Below are 17,757 nucleotides of genomic sequence, written 5' to 3'. Positions count from 1 at the left end.
TAGCACCCGACACATCGTCTGAGAGTTCCTTCTATGCGATTAGCCCCTTGCTACATTGGACCTTTTCCGGTGATGCGACAATTAGGTCCTGTAACTTACCAGCTTTGACTACCCGCCATGTTGAGAATCCACAGCTCCTTCCATGTGTCCCTTCTGAAGCCGTTAGTCCTCACTTGGCCTACCCGGAAAACTCCCGATGTTGTGCAACATACTGCAGTGGACGAAACCATATACCAAGTACGTGATGTTCTGGATGTCCAGAGATGGGGCAACACCTGGGAATACCTTCTAGCGTGGGAAAGATTCGGCCCTGAGGAGAATTCATGGGAGCCTGCTAAGAATATACTGGATGTCTCTTCTCAAGGACTTTCACGCCAAAAACCCTGGTAAACCCAAGCCTTCTAGGGGGATGCCTAAAGGAGGGGGTACTGTTAGAGCCGCCGGCCGTGGCAGCCCCTGGTCGGGGCCGAGTATCATGGCAGGCCGCAACCAGGGTCGGGCCGGTGGTCGCGGCAAAAATAAACATACCCGAGGCATCGGGCTTCCTCGAGGGCTCCTGCGGTGGGAGGTAGCCCTCTCTGGTTCCCTTCTTGTGGCCGCTGCCACTGCCTGGCCAGGCCGCATGGGTTCCTCTTGGCCGGGCTGGCTCCTCCCCCTCTGTCTCTACTAGAGCCGCGCGCACAGCTGATGAGATTTCTTAAAGGAGCCATGACAGGAAATAGTCATGGCTCCTCTTGAGACTCCTCCCTCGACTTCCTGTATTTAAGGCAAGTTCTGATCCTCAGACCTTGCCTTGGTATCAAGGCTCCTGGCTGGGTTTCGTCCTGAGCTCCGTGTTCCTGGTTTGGTTCTTCATCCCACTCTGCTTCCCCGCTCCGTTGGATTGACTCTTGGCTTCTGACCTTTGGACCGGCGTTCGTGTTCCCGTAGCTTGATCCTGGTACGGCTTGTGACCCTTCTCCTGATTTCTCTTGGACTGGCTTCTGACCCTTCTCCTGATTTGAACCTGGACTGGCTGTCGACCCTTCTTGTGTACCGAACCCTCGGACCGACTCTGGACTACTCCGCGACTCTTTCTTCAAGACTACTACGACCTGCTGGAGGCGCCAGCAGTCTGTAATCCACGCGCCTGCATCCAGACCTTTCTTCAGTCTTCAGGGGAGTCTCCTAAGTCCCAGCGGCTGGGTCTCTATGGGCTCCTCCTGGGGGGATCACGAGCTCCCAGGGTGAAGTCTTCGTTCAACAGCTACAGCATTCGGCCTCGCCCTTCGATGGTAGAGACCTAAGGGGATTGTTTCCTTTTAGGTAGCACTGACTTTACCTTGAAACAGGGGTCCACCTTCGATTCATAACCCTGGGTTAGGGATGTGTTTATGATTTCGGCTGTGGGTTTGGCTATTATGTTTGGAATAGCTTTTAGTGATTTTATCGGATTTGCGTCTGCTGGGTGGGATGTGGGGTTTATTTTTCTAATGAGAATTTCTATTTCTAAGGAGGAAATACTAGTCTTGAATGCATGCATTCAACTTTTGTGGGAAACAGAACTCTCTGGATCTTGTTCTATAATTTTCCTCCCAATTTAAGGAAAGGGAGAAAGGAAGTTTCCATTTTAAGAGTCAGCTGCTTGCCATTTTGATTGTTTTGGACTTTTTAAGCCAATTTTGGAGCATCCCCTGTGAGTGCCTTGGTACCCCTTCACAGTGGATTGGGGTATCTGCTGTGTGAGGTGAAATCATGTTTAAGGGAAGATTCTGGCAGACTTTTCTCTCTCCTCCAGAGGATAAAGCTGTCTGGTGACCCAATACAGAGAAATTATATTTTTAAATTAAATGTCTTTTTGCACTATCTTCTCTGTTGGAGGCAAGGAAGTTTTTATTCCACCCTTCCTGCTTCTTGCTTGATTTTTCCCTTTTTGGGTTCAAGTAATATTTTGTTCCTCTTGGAGCCGATCGCCCTTGATACCCAAGAATCATTAAATCAAACCTATGAGAGAGAAAGAGAAGTCTTTCATCCTGAAAGAAACAAAAGTGTACAGAGATTCATGTAAAAGAAGCGAGCCCAGTAAAGTGCACTAAAAAGAAGAGAACAACGTAAAGGTAACAATAACTTTATTGCTGCTATACTATGGGGCAATTTTCAAAAGCATTTGCATGTGAAAATGTATCTACTATTGTAGCAATTTTCAAAAGCCATTTATGCATGTAAAGTGCATTTGCACAGATAAATCCTATGGGCAATTCAATGGCATACATTATAGCAAATTTCAAAAGCCCATTTTCACGGGTAAAGTTAATTTACACATGTAAAACCCAGTTTTAAGAGTTTAAATGCTTTAGAAAATTAGGCCCTATAGGGCAGATTTTAATACCTACGCGCGGGCATAGATTTGTGCGTGCAACCCGGTCACGCCCCGGACTGCCCATGCCCTGCCCCTTTTTTCAAGCCCCGGGACATACGCAGGTCCCGGGGCTTTACACGCGCCACCGGGACTATGCAAAATAGGCTAGGCACACGTAACACCCCCCCCCCCCCCTTACATGCTTAAAGGGCAGAGGAATAGCCTAGTGATTAGAGCAGTGGGCTATGAGCCAGGAGACCAGCGTTTGAGTCCCACTGTCACTCCTTGTGACCCTGGGCAAGTCACAACCCTCCATTGCCTCAGGTACAAACTTAGATTGTAAGCCCTCTGAGTATAGGGAAATACCTACAGTACCTGAATGTAAACCGATGTGATTTCAGATCAAATGTTGGTATATAAATAAATTCAGCTGGATTTACCCACATAAGTCTTTTAAAATCTGCCCCTAAGTGTTACATAAAGGGAGTGAAAGGTGCCTACCAGATGCTGCAGAAAGAATTAAAGGAATTGAACAGAAATCAAAAGGAGAGTAAAGTACACTTCAGGGCTGCACAAGGAGTTAAGGTATTTAAAGAGAATCAGTCAATCAACTAGTCCACTAGATCCCCATTCCATCAAGATTCATCTGCAACCTGAAGCAAGACTTAACTCCTTGGCTGACAATTATTGCAAGAGCCATCTTATCTCAAGGAATCTTCCCTCTTTCTCTGAAAAGCACAATCATCAAACTGATAATGAAGAAACCTGGAACAGATAAAAAAAATATTAGACAACTATTTCCCAGTCTCTCACCTCCCTTTCCTATATAAACTAATAGACTACTTTTTCTATCTCCAACTCTTCAAAAATCTTGAGGAAAATAACACTGTCAACCATCCAGCTTTAGGAAAGACCATGGAACTGAATCTGTTCTACCAGCCATCACTAATAGCATCTACTTGCATGCTAATCAAGGTGGTGATTCCCTCCTTGTCTTTCTAGATCTCTCTGCTGCCTTTGACACAATCACCAACAACTTCTGTTCCAGTTCCAGTGAGTATGCAACATTGGCATTGAAAGTACCGCACTAAACTGGGTTGAATCATTTCTCTCTAACAGAACCTAGTCTGTCACTTGGGCCAATAAACTCAGGTGTGAAGTCCCTCAAGGCTCAGTCCTCTCTCCTATTCTTTTTAACTTTTACAGCCATCTAATATGTGACCTTGCCAGGTATTTGTGACTTGGATTGGCCACTGGTGGAAACAGGATACTGGGCTTGATGGATCTTTGGTCTTCCCAATATGACAACTTATGTTCTTAAGTTTTTATGACCTTATTCAGGCCTTCAACATTGAAAGCCATCTTTTTGCAGATGACATTCAACTCTGCGTCAAAATTAGAGCCAAACAATCACCCTCCATTTCAAATCTAACTAATTGTCTTACATCAGTGGCACAATGGCTCAGCAATCAGAAGCTCAAATTGAACCCTTCTAATTTGTAACTTCTCTGGATTAGCTGTCAAAGTCATCCCTTAAAGTCACTACCTTATTTGTTAGACACACCGTTACATTCCAAAGAATCAGTACAAAGCATAGGGGTCCTAGATCCAAACCTCATTATGGAAATGCACAACTCAAAAGTAGTAAAAAACCTCATTCATGCATCTGCGTCAGATCCACCAGCTTCGGAACTATCTTAATCCATGCACTAATCACCAGCAGAATAGACTACTGCAATTCTGTATTCAATGGCATCTCTCTATACAATTCAAAATGCCTCCAGCTTCTACATAATGCAGCAGCAGCAAGAATTCTAGTAAGAGTAAAAGCATCTGACCACTTAAACCTATTCTATCTAGACTACACAGGCTACCAGTAAAGAGCAGAATCAAATTCAAAACATCTTGCTTTTGCCTTCACGTGCATGAACAAACAGGACCTAGAATATTTCTCACAACTCCTTCTCCCTTACAGCACCAAGAAAGAACGCAGATCTTCCGAACTGGCTGTACTTTCCACCCCACCTCTGGTCTCTGCTAGATTTTCCTGCACTAGACTTCAGGCCTTATTTGTTACGCACCAAAGACCTGGAGCATGCTTCCATTATCCCTACATTTGGAGCCCAGCTACCTAACCTTCTGGAAAGCATGACTTTTTAGCCAAGCATTCCCTACAGAAACTTCTGTAATAACTTTTCTTTTTTTTGGCTAGTACCCTGCTTGACTCTTTGTTCTCTTGTTATCCAGGGGGACCAAGGAGGATTTTGGACACTAGAGAAAACATGGACAACATTTCTCAAAGCTACATTGGTGTGTCACTTACCAGAAGGGAATTATGTTTTCCATGTGATTACCGATGTCTTTATTCTGAAGTCTCCAAGCTTAAAAGAACCCTTGATTTATGGGGTTTTCACTGCACATCTGTAAGTAGCATTTTCACTTTGCTTAGACTTCTATTCATTAGCATAAAAAATAAAAATAATAAGATGAAATATTATCCTTTTATTTCTCCATTAAGGAATAATATAGGTATGTCAGCTGTGTGCGCATACAGTTTGGCTTCTATAGAGGAGGTTTTTGCAACAGGAAAATACATGCAGAGTTTTGTAACAGATCACAAGGAAATCAAGTATGTTCCATACTCTGGAAATATCCCTGAACCCCGACCTGGAATGGTAAGTACTGCATAAAGAGGAAGTGGCAGACAGTGGCAGGCATTCTTTTTCTCTCTTACCAAGGGGGCCATGTTAAAGGCTGTCAGGAGTTGGGGATACTAGGACTGATTGATCAAAATCTGAAATTTTCTCTGCTCTGTCCTGGCCCTGTTTAGTGACTAATTGTACTGCTGTTGTCTGGTTAGAATGGTAGAGTGATCAGGATGAGCAGAACGTGCTTGTTTATATAAGGATCTGTTTGTTAGTGATTAAACTTATAGTTAGGCTTGGTATTTGTTGGATTTTCATGTCCTCTTTCCATGGCCATTTCTATTGTCAGTTAGATAACTATGGGCTATGCATTTGTCTGATTTTGATGCTCTGTTGCATTAGAATTTTTATTAATTGTTTTTATATCTGCACTGGTTGTGTTTATTATGTTTCTGTATTTGATATGGTTTACTTTTTTATTATAATTTATATTGTTATTTGATTTATGTTTTATTATGATCTGTACTAGCTGATACCTTTTGAACAATAAATGAAGGACCTCTTTCTAAGCCGATCCCAGCAAACTTTCCACCCCATCCCCCTCCCCAGCTGCATACCAGCACAATCCAAAGCCAGCCCATGCGGAACTCCATTATCAGTCCAACCCAGTGTTTCCATTCCCTCTTACCCTGTCTCACCGGACTCCAGGAGTCTCTGGAACCCTCCTCCCCACCGAGATTGACCCCAAACTACTCTAATACCTCCAGCTTGGCCTCAGTTTGGCCTGATTCCTTCATGATTGCAGCATAATCCAATTAGGGCTGGCACAATCCACCTCACAAGCTATGTACTTGCACAGGGTAGTTGCTCAGAGGGGGGGCAATCTCGCTGATGGCCAAAGATTACAAAAGAACCTATGGCCACCGGCAGACCGCATCCTGCCAGCAGCCAAGATCAAAAGATGCTCATGAACCGCCAGCAGACTCCCATCCTGCCAACAGCTAAAGATTACAAAAGGCCTCAGTGCATCTGTAAATGATGTTCATACCCAGCTTGGGCTAGTGATGTCATTAATGACATGGGACTGTTATGTTTGTTTAAATTGGTTATTTGAGTTGCAACGTAAAGAGGATGGTTCAGAAAATGATATACATAAATATTTACAAAGTAATATAGTAAATGACAACAGATAATGGCAAGTTTGGTCCATCTAGTCTGCCCAGCAAGTTGCTAAAGATAGTGGCTGCTGCTCCATGTAGAACTGTTAGCTTTACATGTAATACAGATTACCCCATTTCTTCATTTTCATTTCCTAGCCATTACCAATTACACAACTTCAGTCCTTTGGGCTATGTAATAATTTGTTTCTATGGCCATGTTGTGGTCTGTCACTGTCATAAACATCTGTGAAATTGCTGTCCTAAACAGTACAGTTTATAGAAACTGTAAGCTTTCTGAAATCCAAATGTCTGGTGAAGCCAGGATACCAGAAGCATGCCTTGGCTGCCTCACCTTCTGTCTTCAGAAGACAAGAGAAAATCTAAATATAAAGGCTGGCTCTAGGGGATCTGCCAGTTATCACCGGCAAGTACTAACTTCAATGTTTCTCTCTGCTTTTGCTGTCAAATGTGAAGTAAGAACCTAGACAAACTTTTTCAGCTCATCAAAAGATCAAGATTGAGAATCAGGAGTATAGCAATCTGTTTAGGGATGACCTTGGTGCTAAATGTTTAATGCAGCAAATCCAGCAGTCTGCGAAATGTGGAAGCAAACTGTGGGTAACTGCACTTTGAAACCACAAGCCAATGAACTTGTTCTGCTGACCCACAAGGCTTAAAGATCCAACGAGATGAATCAGGTTCAGTAAATGTGTGAACTCAAAAGTAAATAACCTGGGAGTGGGTTCAGCAGTTTGGAGGATGCATTGAAAGAAAAATAAATGTATCTTCTATCTTTTGTTGTTGTGACAGTGCATAAATAGTTTTGACAACGAAAGAAAATACAACAGCTCCATCGATCTGCCAACCAGTCATCTGGAATTTGTACAAAACCATCCTCTGATTTTCGACACTGTGAACCCTATCGGGAATAAACCCCAGTTATTAAAGAAAAATGCAATCTATACACAAATTGTTGTAGATCGTGTGGAAGCCCTGGACAGCAATACTTACAATGTCATGTTCCTTGGTACAGGTATGCTTGCTGGAAATGTGTTTTTATATTTTTATTTGTGTGAGTATATTCAGATATGTAATCTGTGTTCTGGGAAAGACAAGAAGGTAAATGATTTTCTTGTCTTTGGAGGTAATTTTCAAAGACGTTTTGTGCGTAAGTACATATATCGTAGCAACTTTCAAAAACCCATTCACATGCATAAAACCTTTTGGCAATTCAGCCTTATGGAATGAATTTTCAAGGCGTTCCGTGCGTAAAAGTAGCAATTTTCAAAACCCCATTTATACATGTAAAACACAGTTTCACATGTGTAAATCCTTTTGAAAATTACCTCCTTTGGTTTTATATTGCTATTGGAATTGTTGTACCATATCTTGGGCACTTTTGGTGCATATTAGAAATAAACGTATATTACTGTCATTAAATCATATTCCTCATCGAAATCAGATGGGCATGATCATGGAGTTGGTGCTTAGGTAGAGAAGGAAGATAACTGCTGCTTCTGTGACAGTCCCTGTTAGCCAAGGAACACTGCAGATGGGGAACCTCAAACTAAGGCTGGCAGGGATGTCCTGAGCCATCTGGGCTTGCTGTCTGGGAATTGGGGAGCATCAGAGACTGCTGTGGGAGAAAATAACACAGAAAAATAAGATTAATTAAAAGAGCAGATTAAAGTTAAAGTTTAGTTTTTTATTTTAATATACTGTCTTACTTATATAAATCAAAGTGATGTTCAATAACATAAAGTAAAAGAAAACTGGACGATTATAGTCTCTGCACTCTTCTGCATCTTTTATTGTGCATGGAGTGTGGACTTTCCTCCCTTTGTATCTTTGACTTAAGGGTCTCTACATATAAATTAAGAAAATTTGGGTAACCGGAACACCTAATTGGTTGAATCTCTGTACAGAGAGGTTTTGATCCTGTGTTTGCAAATAAGTTGTTTTCAGATCTACGGCAAGGATTAATATAAATGATCTTTGTGGCTATAGAGGTAATTTTGCCCTTGATTGAGCAACATGAACAAGAGACTCAACTGAAGAATTAAATTTACAAAGATTTATGAACTGAATTGTATCCACAGTTCTTGCATTCATAGATTATTTTCAGGGAACATTCTTTATCTCTACCAGTTGTGAAACTGCTCTCACCAACATGCCTTATTCTTTCTGATTAGGGGTTCTGGTTATCTGGATTTTCTTTGTTTTTTAATTAATGAATTTTGTGGTACCTGTTGACCCCAATGTAGACACTGGCCCGATATTCAAAGCGCGTTCAGCGCTACTTAGCCAGTGAAGCGGGACTTATGCAACTAAGTAGTTGCTGCTGAATATGCACGTATGTTCAGTGCCCACCACTTTACCGAATAAGTCCCTTATATGGCTAAAAGATAAATACACAAAAAGTAGGCATATACTGGGCAGATTAGGGGGCGGAGCAATTTAGGTGTTTAACTTATATGCCTATCCACCGATATTCAGAGTTAGCCATATAAGTTTATGTCTAAGTTTAGACACATCATATAGAAGGTCTAAATGTAGCAGGGTAGACTTATCCAGCGAAGTGCACACATATACACATATATTTAGCGGCTTTGCCATGCTACTGAATTTACATCGTAACTTAGGATTAGTTCTAACTGGCTAACAAGGTCATTCATCAAAATGCATTAGGGCTGTAATGTGCTCTAAATGGAGTCCAACATGAGTTGCGTGTGCGATAAATAGAGCAATGCAAGCTAGCATGCAAATTTTAATTTTAGTATGCAAGTGGGAAGAGTTAATGCAAATTAAGGTGACCTACCGCATTCCACAATAGATTAATGCACACTAATGCGAGATCTAACATCAGAAATAACTACACCTTTTTTTTTTGTGGTAGAGGGGAAAAAAGTTTTTGTCATGCGCCCATGGCCATTATCGCAGATTGCGGCTATTATCGCAGCTATTATCCCATGCAATAAAATGAGGCCTTCAATCAGACACACCTTACATGCCCTCCTGGGCCAATAAGAACACCTTTTCTTATCTGGGCTGTCTTCCTAAACCTATTATGTTTGTGGCAGGTTTACTTGTGGGGGATACTAGCTGCTTCAGGATGCGTGTCGCAGACAACAAGAACAACAAACACAAGAACAGGCAAGGGAAGTTCCAACCTATCTAGGGAAGTCCATGCACTGGACCCTGAGCCACGGGCCCTGCAGGGAGAGGGTCGTGGCCCATGGCATTCAGGCAGCCAGCCAAGACAGAGGAGATACAGGGAGTGCATCGTTCCTCTATGAGCTTCATTGCTAGATATGCCAGAAGATTATGTGGTTAGCAGGTATCTCTTCAGCTATCAAGTTATCCTGGAATTATATGAAGAAATCTGAGACATCTGGATCCAGTCACGGAAAGGTTCCACGCTATACCAGGGATCATCAAACTATTGACCACCTTGCATTTCCTGGCATCCAGCTCTTTCCAGATGACAGTAGGTGGTCATCGGGAAAATGTCCCAAACCACTTTTTCCCACTGTCTGGGCTAGTTCATAAGAGCTGTATGTGACCACATTAATTGCTACATAGCATTTCCTCAGGACAGGCAGAACATGATGGAAGTGAAGAGCAGTTTTATGTCATACCTCACTTTCCTAATGCTCTGGGAGCTATCGGTTGCACTCATGTAGCCATCATCCCACCCCGTGACAGGGAGGAGATCTCCCACAACAGATAGCTCTTCCACTCCCTCAACGTGCAAGTGGTCTGTGACTCTTGACTGCGCCTCTGCGATATGGTGGCCAGGTACCCAGGAGCCACACATGATTCCTTTATACTTCAGCAATCAGGCCTCTTTGAAAGTTTTGAAGATGGCCTCTGTGGTGACGCTTGGCTTGTAGGTAAGAAAAATGCTTCTTTCTCTATTCCCTCTCTGGCTATGTGTTTGCACCAAATAGCATGGACATGGGGGAAGGTTGTGGGGGATATAACAGCATCGTTAATATGACAAGTGACTTGTACAGTTAGGTCTGTATGCCATTGCACCAGAGCCTGGCTTTCTCTCCCCATGCTCTAGAGGCCTGCTAATCTTGTGAGGCCAAACAATGCACTTGCCATAAAGCTTTGTGTGTAAGCAGCCACTACACACTTTCTATGGGTTCACTCTAAACATGTGCCTTTTCCAATCCTCCTATTTAGAGCAGTTGAAATACTGGTTAATCACAACTTTTAAGTGTCCTCCACACTGCTGGTACTCGCAGATCAGATGTATCCTGTTAGTGATGGGTCAGCCAGGATGTCAGGCACAGTTTATGTTGCCCATCACACATGTAAACCAGAAGCAATGGCCTATATATTTTGGGCCTAGCATATTTCCTGTGTCAAGGCAGACAAATTTGTATCTCTGGAGGACATGTTGCAGAGCAGCCAGGGACTTGCACATTCAGAGCATGAGGTAGAGGTTTTTGTGCTAGGACAGGTATGGCAGCTCTGATGTACTGCTTTTGAGTTTGATGACTGCTATGAACAAGTAACCTTAGCTTGGTTGTGAGGGGCTGCCACACATTTGGTGGAATCTCCAGATGCAGTTTACTAGTCTGGAAGATCTGACCCAGATTCAGCTAGTGTTATAGTGTTCATATAGTGTCACAGAAAAAGGTGGCATGCACTTAGGGTAGGAAAATAGTCTTTCAAGGCCCATACTAAGCTAGAGGTTAGCCTCTACTGTCTTATAGCATGCTGTGGTTTGGCAGCCATCTCAAAGTGATAGAGGTGTGAATGATGCCCCCATTCGTTCTTTGCTGCAGGAGATTTGGGATATGATTGCAGGACCTGGCTTCTCACCCCAGTTGCTATTCCCAACACATTGGCGGAGATGAGATACAATGAGGCTTGTGTTCCACTCGCTGTGCCATAGAACGCACCTTTGAAGTTCTCAAAAGTAGACATAATGGACAAAATGGATGGAGGTTTAATGTATGCCCCACCCAGAGTAGCAGATATAGTGCTGCTCTGCTATGTATTCCATAATCTTGCCCTACGCCAAGGAATACCAATGGAGATGTATCTGGATCTACCCCCATATCCCCTATGTGTACCCACACAAGCCAAGAACACCACGCTGAGTGGCAGCCAGCTTCACCAAAGCCTCATAGAATGCTACTTTGCCTGTTAGGCCTCAACTACCCCTTCCCCTTCCATGGAAGGGAGGCAGTAGAGTGCAGCTGTTCTCCTCTCTATCATCTTTCTTTCACTCACTGTTCCTCTGTCTGTGTCAGTGTGTAACAGAAACCACATATGCCTAGTTACGCTTCATCTTGACAATAGAGCAATAGACTGTAGTTGAAAATTTATAGTCAGAGTAAAAATAAAACCAAATACATGTGGCTGGCTTAATGTTTTCTGACTTATAGTGAATCTACAAGAGGCATGTGTCACAATAGTATTTGTATAGGCCTGCCAATACAATGTACATAGCTTGGCCTAGCTTGCAGCGTTTTGCTTTGTGGGCCTACTCCTAGGACCCTGTGGGTGAGAGAGTGCCATAGATATGATGGAACTCCAGCTGGGCCTTGAACATGGAGAGCAACAGCTCTAGAAATCCTATAAATCTCAAATAGCTCTGAAGCTTAAAGGCACATCCTAAAGCTACAGGTTGACAGTTTAAAGTATCAGTCACAGAGTTGCCATTTTACAGCCTCATCCTATAGCTGACAACCATATGCATGTGAAGTTATGCACCTGTACTTGGGATGCTTTGTTTCACATGGGCCTGCAAAGACACTGCTGACAGCAGGGCTGACTTCAGAGTGCTCACCTAGCAAGCCTTCAATTACAGGCTTTAGTAAAGCATCTATCAAAGATTGAGGCATTCCAACAATACTCATAGGTGATTGCATGCTAGCATACCTCTTAGGGATTATATGTACCTATACACAGATGCATCCTGCTACACCTACCTAGGCAAAATGTCAAGTATCAACTACAGATGGTAAGGGCCATTGCCGTTGGGCTATCATGTTGGTTATGTTAGCTTCTCATGGAGGCTAGTCAAGGATGCTGGTCAGTCTGTGTGAAGATATGGTTGGTAATCGGATAGTGTCTTGCCTTCACTTGTATTTGAAAGTCGGCTCTGAATTGTCAAGGACACAGTCTACTTTCTAATGACTTTAATAGCACCCAGATGTCTCCTAAGAAAAGGTTCACGTCATTTAAGCCAATGCAAAGTTGTGTTAGGAGCTATTTGCCTTGCCTGACACGTCACAGGTAGCCTTTGTCAAATATGAAGATGACACAGAGCTGCAAGGCCCTTGGCCAGTGCTGCTCAGGGCTAGTCATGTGGTGCTGCTGTATGTATGTACCTAAAAAAATATGCAAAGCAGTTTTTTGTTGTGATATCTAGTATCAGTTACACTCCTTATGCAATCTATGATCACCCTTGATGCACATAGGTTGAGGACTCCTAGGGTGAACAGCTTACAAAATGGTCAATTTCCAAGGTGAGTCACTTCCAGTGTTTTATAGTTGGAGGCCCTGGCTGGTTCACATGCCTGCCATGACTTGTTGCCAAGATGGAAGAGATGCTGTCCTATTGGCTGTATCTCACGTGCTATTTGACAGTTTTACAGATTGTGGTCAGCAAGGCAGGTGTGCTGAGAGACTCTCAATCATCAACTCTGTATATAGCATAAAGGCTACAGAAGGTGTTGTCAGCTGATGACCTCAGGAGCCTACATCCTTCCTCATTCTGAAACCTGCTACTGTGCTGATTGTATGGGCCAACTGCTCCCAGAGGTCTCATTTATTTATTTATTTATTTTTAATTTTTATATACCGGAATTCCTGTATGCAATACAAATCAATCCGGTTTACAAGTAACGAAAAGGTTGCCCTGGTCTGGGGGTTAGACCGGGGTTATTTTACATGGAACATTGAACAATAACTAATCAACCATTGAACATTATTTCAAGGAATATTGAAAGTAACAATAATATTTAACAAATTTAAACATAATAACATAATAACAATAACATGTGTTGGCATGATGGCTTAGGCACATTCTGTGTTGGTCTCTTGCAAGACAAGCATTTAGTGCTAACTGAGGGCTTGAGGAGCCCATGTCAGTACCTCCGACAAAGTGCTTATCATATATGCTTCTCACAGATGTACGTTTTGCTGGCAGGTGTAGATAATCTTCTGTGTGTAGTTAGGAATGTGACTCCCTCATTAGCAGTTATGGACCTGGCTGCCACAGACATCAATGATGGTTGATTAAGAACAAGGCAGAAACATGCACATTGGCCATGTGTAGGTGCACAAAGTGCAGGAAGTATTCTGTACCCATGTATGGGTCAACAGATGTGTGTCAGTGTGTGCATCTGGGTGAGTGATGCGTTGTGTTAGCCTCTGACTAGATCTGTGTCTGCAGGTGATTTTGACCTTGTTCTTCCCTCCTTTACCACTCCTATGCATACCCCAGAGCACATACGAAGTTGCCATACTGGGTCAGACCAAGGGTCCATCAAGCCCAGTATCTTGTTTCCAACAGTGGCCAATCCTGGCTACAAGTACCTGGCAAGTACCCAAACACTAAGTAGGTCCCATGCTATTGATGCCAGTAATAGTAGTGGCTAATCCCTATGTCATCTTGATTAATAGCTATTAATGGACTTCTCCTCCAAGAACTTATCCAAACCTTTTTTAAACTCATTTACACTAGCTGCACTAACCACATATTCTGGCAACAAATTCCAGAGCTTAATTGTGTGTTGAGTGAAAAAGATTTGCTCCAATTAGTTTTAAATGTGCTACTTGCTAACTTCATGGAGTGTCCCCTAGTCCTTCTATTATCCGAAAGAGAAAGTAACTGATTCAAATCTATCCGTTCTAGACCTCTCATGATTTTAAAGACCTCTATCATATCCCCCCTCAGCAGTCTCTTCTCCAAGCTGAACAGCCCTAACCTCTTTAGCCTTTCCTCATAAGGGAGCTGTTCCATCCCCTTTATTATTTTGGTCACCCTTCTCTGTACCTTCTCCAGTGCAATTATATCTTTTTTGAGATGCGGCGACCAGAATTGTACACAGTATTGAAGGCGCAGTCTCACCATGGTACGATACAGAGCCATTATGACATTTTTCGTTTTATTCACCATCTCCTTCCTAATAATTCCTAACATTCTGTTTGCTTTTTTGACTGCCACAGCACATTGAGCTGACAATTTCAATGTATTATCCACTATGATACCTAGATCTTTTTCCTGGGTGGTAACTCACACAGACACAGAGTGTGTGCATCCATTTTGCACACACTACTTTTAGATACCAGCAATCCACTTCTTACAAGGGGTGTCTCAGAGATATTATGGTATTGGATGGGGAGAAAATGACCTGACGCATAGTCAAATAACCTTCTACCTGGGGTCACACAGTTTATTCCTTGCATCAAGAGGGGGTGTTTGTGAAACTTGCTAGTGTCAGACCTCAGATATGTTGTGTCACATTTCTGGATGAGTAGATATCTGCCTGTAGTGTATACACCCACCCCCTCCCTAGATTCTGAGGTTCTTCTACTTAGTTCTTGAAGTGAGCCTAATTGTCCTGTTATTTGGGAGTGTGCATGGTTCCAAGAGCTGCATCTTCCAGGGAGGGTTAGCTGTTTTGGGGTTTGTGGGGCTTGAGACTTGCCAGCACTCCTATTAGAGGTTTCCTTTTTTGAGACAGTGATCTACTTACCCTCCTCTTTGTAGAACATATCCTGCACACTCAACATAGAGGCTGCTACACCAGGCTACATCATTAGCGACATACTTTGCTATATGTCTAAGCTGCTAGGTTAGGTCTCCAAAGATTCTGTCATATGTAGCTTGATATGTTTTATGTGTATGCGTAGAAGTGGTGGCACTTTTATGCTGTTGATTTTAGGGGACAGGTTTAGTAGTAAACTTTCGTCACTTCATTTGTCCACTACATAACCTTTGTATTAGGCACCTCTGTCTTCTTGCTGTACTGGCTTAGCAAACAGATCCATATGCCAGGCTAGTTCGGGGGGGGGGGCAGCCAGACTGTGGAGGTATGCCTGGTCCCAAGCAACAGAAGGCCTCCTAGCTGTCTGCTCTTGGGCTGTGGAGATTCTCTAACTTACACAACTCCCTCACTCCTCCTCAGTTGTCACACAGCAGCTGACACAGTGTTAGAGCAGCCTACAAGTAGAAAACATTTTGTTTAGTATGAAATCTAAAAAAGGGTTTTGTCCAGATTGCCTTTTAAGTGGAGTGATTAGTGTAACTTCCCCTTAACACCACACAAGCTCTCTGGCCTTGGCACCTGCAGCTGTACAATTATGCTCCCTAGAGGTGAAACACACCTAGGCCTTTATGTACTTTTCAAGTAGCCCTCTGACTAAAGACTTATGTCATGATAGCATTTGATGCCAGAGCCAGAGAGAAGGCCATTGTTTGGTCAGAAACAATATATCTTCACAATGGAAGAGGACAAAAGTTTGTTGTAGCTGAACTATAACCTTCGCATAGCTGTACAACTATTGGGCCCCCAACAGAGTGAAGACATAGCTATTGCACCTCTAGCCAAGCATTTCTACATCTATTCCACCGGACTGCGTATGGAGGTTAACACTAGTTAGCTAGTGCCCATCTCATACACAGGCCCATATACCCAAGAGTATGCTCTCTGGAGAAGCAACTGGAGCCAATAGTGAAGCTCCACAGTAAGGAGTTTCCTGTGTGTCTCTTGCTGTCTTCCTTGGGAACATACAAAGAGCTTTTGGTTGTAGGCCATATGGTCTTGCCTGCCAGAAAACTGCCTGGTTGGAATGGCCACTGGCACTGTAGCATGCAAGATCATGTGGATCCCAAACCTTTTACCTAGTCAACCCTTAAGACAAAAAGCACACAATGAAAACAGACAACCGGAAAATGCTTTTTCCAACTTGTGACCACTTTATTACACAACAAATGTCATCAACAGATTAAAAGCAAGTCAACATATATGGTAGTCACATTCTGCAAGAACAAGATATCAAATTGCACATGACATTGTAACTGAAATGAATGCACATCAAGTACAGACCTGTACAAACATTGTTCCAAATGGCAATATTACATATACAATCTTAACATCTTATCCTTTTGCACAATCATGATTACAGCAAAGAAAATAGAAAGCGGAAGTGGCACCCCAAGAGCTACAGGACAGCTCTAATGTTAGAGGTGATAGCAGCACAACTATGTGATGTTAGTAAAAAGGCCTCAGATAGTCCATGTTGAAAGAGTGCACTCAAGGGGACAGCCTAAGGACCAAGGCCTCAGAGTTCAACCAGAAGGCAGCAGGATAAGAACCAAAGAGCATAGCATAGAGGTCGAGGACCAGGGAAAGACCCAGCAGCATGGAGGCAGGAGTCCCAAGAGAAGACACAGCAGCATGGAGGCCAAGAACCAGGAGAAGATGCCGCAGCATGGAGGCAGGAGCCCCAGGAGAAGATACGGCAGCATGGAAGCAGCAGCAGGATGAGCTAAGATGAGATAAGACACCAGCATGGAGGCAATAGCAGAATAAGCTTAGATGAGATGAGACACCAGCATGGAGGCAGCAGTAGGATGAGCTGAAATGAGATGAGAAAGATACCAGCATCAGGAGCAGGAAATGTGACATGATAGGAAGAGACAGAAGCTGGACCATAACTACAGACTACATCAAGGAAGCTGGAGTACGAGCAGAGCATCAAGGAGGGCTTTAAAACTACGCAACAGGACAACAGTGGCAGACAGTAGACCATCCCCTTCAGCAAGCCAGCACAGAAACTGTGGTTAGGATGGGCACAACAGGCTTATTCCATCTAGCCAGCACAGGAACTCTGTAGTAAGGATGGGCCTAGCAGGCTTCTTCAATCTAACCAGTACAGGAACTTTGTTCAGAGGCCCAGCCAAGCTTCTTTGGAGACGTCTTGTTAATTGGTATTCAATGTCAACAGATCTGTTTCTTTGTGTCCCTTTGCTACCGCATGGCTTGCCACTTGGGGGGAGTATGTCTTTGGGGGGGCCTATCCCTGAGTTGTCTCTCAAGCCAGGGACTGCTTCGGGGTGGGGAATCCTGGGATATTGGGGAAGGAACAGGCGGAGGTTCGGGCATACAGTGTAATATCTGAGTCAAGATGCTGGTTATCTTGTTAAATGATGTCGTCAGCATTGTCAGAGCTTGTGTGTGTGCTGCCGTCTAATCACACAGGGCCTGGGTTTGATTGTTGACATCCCTCCTCAGGCACACTAGCTCTGCCTGTATGTGGTGGAGGTATACTCCATGCCTCCTTTCCAGCCAGTCCAGCTGCTCATGCATTAAGGGTAGCTGTTGATGCTGGTGGTAGTGGCAGTACTGTTCTGGTCATGACCTGAACTGATGTTTTGGCTTCCAAAAGTGGCATGAGGGGGCTGGTGGGCTGCTCCTGCTGACTGCCTGCTGCTTTATGCTGGCAACATGGTGTGCTTGACAGAGGTTGTGATGGCTCAATTGGCTCCCACTGCAGGTTGAGCCATGCATGAAGGCTGATATGTTTAGGCTCACATTGAATGGGATTGTACAGCCAAGGGGTTCCTGCATCTGGCTGTGCT

At 43.5% G+C, this 17,757-nt stretch overlaps 1 protein-coding gene across 1 annotated transcript in view; it reads left to right on the top strand.

Annotated features, from left to right (window-relative positions):
- The window catches only part of LOC115099399 (semaphorin-4D-like), a 180,947-nt gene that overhangs the window by 96,138 nt on the left and 67,052 nt on the right, over positions 1-17,757 (top strand). The window contains exons 8-10 of the mRNA XM_029617029.1: positions 4,586-4,761; positions 4,857-5,013; positions 6,954-7,176. Of these exons, the coding sequence (XP_029472889.1) occupies positions 4,586-4,761; positions 4,857-5,013; positions 6,954-7,176 (556 nt within the window). The remainder of the gene's footprint in view (positions 1-4,585; positions 4,762-4,856; positions 5,014-6,953; positions 7,177-17,757) is intronic.

Source organism: Rhinatrema bivittatum, chromosome 1 (assembly GCF_901001135.1).
Source record: "Rhinatrema bivittatum chromosome 1, aRhiBiv1.1, whole genome shotgun sequence".
NCBI lineage: Eukaryota > Metazoa > Chordata > Amphibia > Gymnophiona > Rhinatrematidae > Rhinatrema > Rhinatrema bivittatum.
The sequence above is the reverse complement of the archived record's forward strand: the minus strand, read 5'-3'. Positions and strand labels throughout refer to the sequence as shown.